This window comes from Podarcis cretensis, assembly GCF_951804945.1.
Source record: "Podarcis cretensis genome assembly, chromosome: 3".
Taxonomy (NCBI): Eukaryota; Metazoa; Chordata; class Lepidosauria; order Squamata; family Lacertidae; genus Podarcis; species Podarcis cretensis.
Genome location: NC_137172.1, coordinates 8,974,050 through 8,981,370, shown reverse-complemented (window position 1 = coordinate 8,981,370; position 7,321 = coordinate 8,974,050). Strand labels below are relative to the sequence as shown.

Below are 7,321 nucleotides of genomic sequence, written 5' to 3'. Positions count from 1 at the left end.
ATTGTTCAAATGGAAAATTTAATAAAAATTATTTTTTAAAAAAGGGGGGAAAGGGTTGCTCTCATAATAAGCATTCATGATGACACCAGAGTTTTAGCATATTTGCTTAAAAGCTGATGGGGGGGGGGGGAGAGGATCACAAAGGGGGGGGGGCTCCCCTAACTTGACATTCAGAAAAGAAAGGTTATGGGCTGGTCTGTGGCGTTCTGACCTCACCGGCACGCAAAGTGAGAAGCCAGCAAGGAGGTGTTGAGGTTTCTGGGCTGTCTTTTGGAGAAGGAGGCGGGCAAGTACGTCACCTCGGGGCCAGCCTCCCAAAATGCTCGTCATAGCTCGGGGGAAATTCCCAGCCCTGCGCGGGGTGGAGGGATAGTAGTAGCAGCTGGAGTCCGGCGAGAGCAGCCCAGACCAGAAACAGAAACATCGGGAGGCACAAGCTGCAGCCTGCCAGACGGACAGCTTTGCAAAAAGCAATCCCCGATCGGTCAGACAACGCCAGCGGGAGGAAGCAGCGCCATGGCTGGTAAGTGATCTGAAGGAAATCAACCCTGAATGCTCACTGGAAGTGATCTTTTTGGCGCATCTCCGCGGGGCAGGAACCCAAGCTTTGCGCGCACAATGTCCCCGCTGGGAAAGACCCCTCTCTCTCTCTCTTTCTTTCTCTCTCTCTCTCTCTCTCTCTCTCTGCCAGAGACCTGAGCTGGAGTAATAATGAAAATAAATTCTAAGAAGGTGGTATGACTCAGAACTTTTTTTTTCTTTTTTCTTTTTTGGCATGTTAGCAGACACACGCGCAAACACACTTTCCCCACCTCAGTCTGAGAGAGAGAGAGAGAAAGAAAGAAAGAAAGAAGCACAGCTCTTTGGAGGCCGATAAGCCGTCTGTGAGATGCAGCGGTTCACGTTGCCACATCACAGAACTGCACAGCTGGAAGGGACCACAAGGCTCACCTAGTGCAAACTCCTGCCCTGCAGGAATCTTTGGCCCGACGGTGGGACTCGAACCCACGACCGTGAGGTTAGGAGTCTCCTGCTGTACTGACTGAGGTGTTTGGCTTGCTCTGTGGAAGAACACAAGAGCCAGAGGCAAAGCAGGGAGCTGATAATATTAATAATAATAATAATAATAATAATAATAATAATTCATCCATAGATTTCAGGGTGGTTCACAGCGTTAAGCACCTGTAGCTTCTCTTGATCTGGAGATGAAGTGGTTGGAGATGAAGTTTGACTCGTGGCATCTTCTCACAGCCTTAAAAATGGTGCCACCGTCTGTTGTGGCTGTTTGCCGTGGCTGCTGGGCTCTACCTCAAAAGTCAAATACTGAATACCAGTAGCTGAGAACTGCAAGTGGTGTCGGCCCTAGAGTATTCTTTCAGGCTTTCCACAGGAATCTGTCTGGCTACTGTGAGAAGAACAGGATGCTGAAAGGACCAGTGGCCTGATCCAGGAGGCTGTTGTGAAGGTTTTCCTTAAGGCAGGGATGTGTCAACTCCGGCCCTCCAGGCTCCTTGCTGTTGCAGCATTTAGGCAACGCTTTAGATACCTGGAAGTGCTTTGCATGCATTATCTTCGTAATCCTTACCTGTAAGGCAGGTCAGACTCAGCACATCACAGCCTCATTGCAGGTAAGGGGTTTGTGTGGACAGGCCACCTCCTGAACTGAAGCAGGGATCTTAAGTGTAGAATAAGCTCTTTTTGCCCCTGTGCTGTAACAGCCAGCTCTGAGACGTTTGTGGCCACCAGCTCCCTCAAGTCCAACCCCCACTGAATGACAACTATAACAATGAAAAACTATAACTATAACAATGAAAAGGTAAAGGGACCCCTGACCATTAGGTCCAGTCGTGACTGACTCTGGGGTTGCGGCGCTCATCTTGCTTTACTGGCCGAGGGAGCCAGCGTGCAGCTTCCGGGTCATGTGGCCAGCAGGACTAAGCCACTTCTGGCGAACCAGAGCCCCGCACGGAAACGCCGTTTACCTTCCTGCCGGAGCGGTACCTATTTATCTACTTGCACTTTGACCTGCTTTCAAACTGCTAGGTTGGCAGGAGCAGGGACCGAGCAACGGGAGCTCACCCCGTCGCGGGGATTCGAACCGCCGACCTTCTGATCGGCAAGTCCTAGGCTCTGTGGTTTAACCCACAGTGCCACCCGCATCCCTAACAATGAATTAATGGGGCATAAATTATTTTTAAAGGGATGGACACTGATAAGCCCCATGAGAGATGCTTTGCTGGTAGTTTTGTTGCTGTTGTTTTTGCTGCTTGTCAACTCGTACAACAAATGTTCTTTAGAACCTTGTCCGTGTGCAAGAGCAAGCCTTTGGAGCATGTTGTATTCCACCCACTTATTTTCTCCCTCCTATGTTGAGACAGTCTCCCCAGGCAGTGCTGGCATTCTGTGGTTACTGCCTGACTTCAGCTATTGCTGTGCTAAATCTCTTCTTCCCATCACTTGGCTTTTACTTAATGACATGTATTTACACACCACAGAGAGAAAAGGGATCAACTAGGATTTCCCCTCACTGTGGTGTGTGGAGAGGCACATTTACTTACATTGAATTGCCACTAACTTCAAGGGAATTTACTTCCGTATATACATACTTGGAAAGGCAGCCTTTATGTGTCCATGTGGTTGATTTCAAAAAAACAACAACACAGTTTGAAATAATTCAGTACAAGCCACAACTTTGCCCGCGTAATGTTTTCATTTCTAATTTTTATTATTTTGAATGCAAAAGAGAAAATATGAAGAGAGAGAGGTTAGAAAATATAAAGCCATAATTGGCTATGCAATCTCAGGTTCATAGCAGGATAAGTCAGTAATTGTCAAGCCAACAACAGATCAATCAGCAATGAAACCTTAATACTTCCTCAACTGCATTCCAAGTAAAGCTCTCCTGTTGACCTTCTGCCTGAATACCATTCTCAGGATTGAGGACATACATTTCCTAGAAACCAAGCTGCAGTTCCCAGAAGCCATTTGGGAAAGTTGTGGACTTTAAATGTCTTATACTACATAGTAAGGACACCAAATGAAAAGTATCGATAAGCCAAGAATTGATGAGCTGGGAGGGCTTCCCTTCTCTGCAACTGGCACAACAACAACAACTCATCTCAAGTCTTTGGGAATGAGGATACAAACAGCCTACTTATGAACCTTTGGGAAAATATGCTTTCTGACTTGTAGAGAAATTCATGAAGTTATGAGGCATCACAGTTCACGTCACCAGACTCTGTCTGGGTAGAATTCACTCATTTGACTTAGTATTCGTCACACAGACCAGATGTCTTGTGGCAAATGCTAGATGATAATGATCAAGAGGAAAAAAATCATAATATTTAATTTAATTTCACAAGAAATTTGTGCACATCTGATGTTCTGGAGTGTGTGCAGGAGATAAACGCTGTCTCTCCCTTCCTCCAGTTTTTAAATTACCGTATGTTGTTGTTTAGTCATTTAGTCGTGTCCGACTCTTTGTGACCCCACGGACCAGAGCACGCCAGGCACTCCTGTCTTTAAATTAAATTAAATTTAAATTATACATCTTTATTATATACTTTTAGGTACCAGGCGAAAGCGTCCCTCTTTGGCTGAATGGCATCTTATGCCATTTTAAATGTGTTGGGGACAGGAGATTATTGGGTTTTCCTTGTTTTTGTTTTGATTATGTATTTAAATTTTTTTATTATTGTAGTTTTGTGTTGTGAACTGCAGGGCGGTATACAAATTTAGTAAATAAATAAACAAACCCCGTGGATGGCTTCCGGCTTGGATAGAAGCAAAACAACTTGTTGACTGCCACCAATTCATGAAAACCAAGTCAGAACATAGCAGAGTGTCCTTTCTCTGCTAATGCTGTCCAGTCCAGTTGCCTTATGTGGGATATTTGCCTCCTGCCAGTCCACTTGCCTACTGTGAGAGAAATAAGGAAGGCAGTAGCTTAATGCAGTAGGAGAGGATTTGGAAAGGGTGTCGTTCCCGCCAACCTCACCCTGCCTGCCACTTGATGAAACAGCTCTGAACAAAAAAAGGTGAGGGAACCAGTGTCACAGAGGAAGAGGCGAAACACCTTGGAGGAAGAAACTGAGCCTCATGAAGGAAGTAGCTGAGTCTCAGAGCAGTGGAGGACGGCTGCTTTAACTTTATGGTTTTGTTTTGGTTATGCATCAGTGTATTCCCCCCGCCTTACAGGAAGGGTGTGGCTCTGCTGTCAAGCCCTGCGGAATGACTGAGGTAAAAAGTGACTTCAGGGTTTAGTTTCAAGCAGGGCTTTTGGTTTTTGTGTCCCGTCCCCCCCCCCCCAAAAAAAAAATAATCCGAGGCTCAGCCCTTGGTAGATGTGAGCAGAGGGCTTGGCCCCCGCCGTTGAGCAATGCCAGCCGTCTCTTCCACTTCTGGGAATATAAGAAAGGTTTAGCGTTTAGGCATCAGAGTGGATTACTTCCAAGTAGTTTTAAGCCCTGTCCAGGTTTCCTGGAGCTTCCGACCTTGAGAATCTGAGGGGAAGGAGTTTGGAAGATGACGGGTGATGCACAGCAAATTAGGAGAGGAGCTTAGTGAAGGGTGGTTTGTTTGGTTTTTTTGATATTATTATTATTGTTGTTGTTTAGTCGTTTAGTCGTGTCCGACTCTTCGTGACCCCATGGACCAAAGCATGCCAGGCACTCCTGTCTTCCACTGCCTCCCGCAGTTTGGTCAAACTCATGCTGGTAGCTTCAAGAACACTGCCCAACCATCTCATCCTCTGTTGTCCCCTTCTCCTTGTGCCCTCCATCTTTACCAACATCAGGGTCTTTTCCAGGGAGTCTTCTCTTCTCATGAGGTGGCCAAAGTATTGGAGCCTCAGCTTCAGGATCTGTCCTTCCAGTGAGCACTCAGGGCTGATTTCCTTCAGAATGGACAGGTTTGATCTTCTTGCAGTCCATGGGACTCTCAAGAGTCTCCTCCAGCACCATAATTCAAAAGCATCAATTCTTCGGCGATCTGCCTTCTTTATGGTCCAGCTCTCACTTCCATATTTCCATACATCACTCCTGGGAAATTATTATTATTATTATCTGTTATTTATTTCCAGTATTCATAGACCATTTTCATCTCAGATGGTCACAAAGCAGTTTACAAAACAATCAATGAAATAATTTATCAGTCAAATAATACGGTGTTTAAAACAAGCAAAAAAACCCAACAACACCACACAGATAAAAACATAAGTTCCAGAAATATGTTTAGCTATATTCATAAGGATGAAACCAAGTTGTGGAGACATAGGATGGCAACTGGTGGGTCAGGGAGTTTAGCATAAGGCAATCCATTGTTGCTGTACTTATGAAGCCAATATCTTACCCACAGTATTAGGATCAATATGCCTCCGAATTCCAGTTCCTGGAAACAGAAGGGTGGTGTTGCACTTTATGTCCTGTTTGTGGGTGTTCCCATCTGGTTGGGGAAGAAAATAATAGACTTATAGAGTCGGAAGGGACCCTAAGGATGATCTAGTCCAACCCCCCGCAATGCAGGAATTTGTGGCTGTCCCATACTGGGATCGAACCTGCAACCTTGGCGCTAACAGCTCTGTGACCAACTGAGCTGTGTTGGACTAGGTGGGCCTTTGGTTCAATCCAGCAGGGTGCTTCTTATGCTCTTATGCTTTTAAGCCAATCGTCAGTCTTAGCCCCTCATCCTGAGATTTTGCTCCATCCTTAAAATGAGCCTGCAAGGCTAACATATGGTCTAACACCTGAGACCTGGACACCCTACCTGAGCCATGGCGCCTCTCATTTTTCAATGATGAAAACGATTAAAAGGTGCTTTTGTCTTGCCTCTTCTATCCGTAAGATCATAGAATCATAGAGTTGGAAGAGACCACAAGGGCCATCGAGTCCAACCCCCTGCCAAGCAGGAAACACCATCAGAGCACTCCTGACATATGGTTGTCAAGCCTCTGCTTAAAGACATCCAAAGAAGGAGACTCCACCACACTCCTTGGCAGCAAATTCCACTGTCAAACAGCTCTTACTGTCAGGAAGTTCTTCCTAATGTTTAGGTGGAATCTTCTTTCTTGTAGTTTGGAACCATTGCTCTGTGTCCGCTTCTCTGGAGCAGCAGAAAACAACCTTTCTCCCTCCTCTATGTGACATCCTTTTATATATTTGAACATGGCTATCATATCACCCCTTAACCTCCTCTTCTCCAGGCTAAACATGCCCAGCTCCCTTAGCCGTTCCTCATAAGGCATCGTTTCCAGGCCTTTGACCACTTTGGTTGCCCTCCTCTGGACACGTTCCAGTTTGTCAGTGTCCTTCTTGAACTGTGGTGCCCAGAACTGGACACAGTACTCCAGGTGAGGTCTGACCAGAGCAGAATACAGTGGCACTATTACTTCCCTTGATCTAGATGCTATACTCCTATTGATGCAGCCCAGAATTGCATTGGCTTTTTTAGCTGCCGCGTCACACTGTTGGCTCATGTCAAGTTTGCAGCAGGTTATCGCACACAGGCTCACAACGAGCAAAGCGCATTAAATGCATTGTGCAAATTGCAACACCAAAGGGCCAGGCACTCTTATATCCACAGCCTTCGTTAGCAGCATGTCAGCTGTTTGCTCTGAGAATTAGTGTTTGAATGAGTGTATTAATAGCACAGCTTCCTTCTTTCAGACAGGAATAAGGTTACTGCACTTCGTAGATGTGTTTTGTTCTGTTTCTAAAGGGTTGTCCCCAGCTTCTAGAAAAAAACAATGCTCCATATTCACCAGGATTGTATCCACCCCTCTTTCTAAAGTTCGCTAGGAAAAACAAGGACAGTTTTCTGAAACAGAGACGCACTGCTTTTACCTCTTGGCATTAAAAAATATCTAGCCTTTCAGCCTAACCCTTGTCACAAACTACAATGCTAACTTCCTAACATGTTGTGGGTGGGGGTTAGAACTCAAGCCTGCTGTGCATCATCGCCATCACTCCGATGAGCAAAACGCCTCAAATTATGACAGGGCCAGGTTGTTAGTTGTGGTGGGAGTACTTTTAAATCACCCTAACCTCTGGGTAGGAGGTGTGGAATTGCTCAGAGAGACACGTTGCCTCATATCTTGTAAGAGTTGTTGTAAACATGCAGAGTTCTTTGCACATCAGATATACCGCATGCAAATGAATATCACATGCTGCACACGTTTCGGGGGCGGGAAGGAGATCCTCATTCCACTGTTATTTCCTTCACTGCTCCATTTAGAAATTTCACACAGTAACACTAGACGTGCAGTTTGCAGGTTGCTGGCTGCTACCAAGTACCATTTATATGTGGGAGTGGTTGAAATATACAA

The 7,321-nt window shown here is 45.7% G+C and overlaps 1 protein-coding gene across 3 annotated transcripts in view; it reads left to right on the top strand.

The window, feature by feature from the left end:
- The first annotated feature begins 319 nt into the window (after positions 1–319).
- Positions 320–7,321, top strand: part of REL (REL proto-oncogene, NF-kB subunit) — a 51,183-nt gene continuing 44,181 nt past the window's right edge. For 2 of the 3 annotated variants that reach the window (XM_079968706.1, XM_079968704.1), the window contains exon 1: positions 321–523. In XM_079968706.1, coding sequence (XP_079824832.1) covers positions 517–523 — 7 coding nt within the window. In that variant the 5' untranslated portion in view covers positions 321–516. Of the gene's footprint in view, positions 524–7,321 lie in introns of all 3 variants that reach the window. The other variant, XM_079968705.1, reaches the window with a different exon arrangement.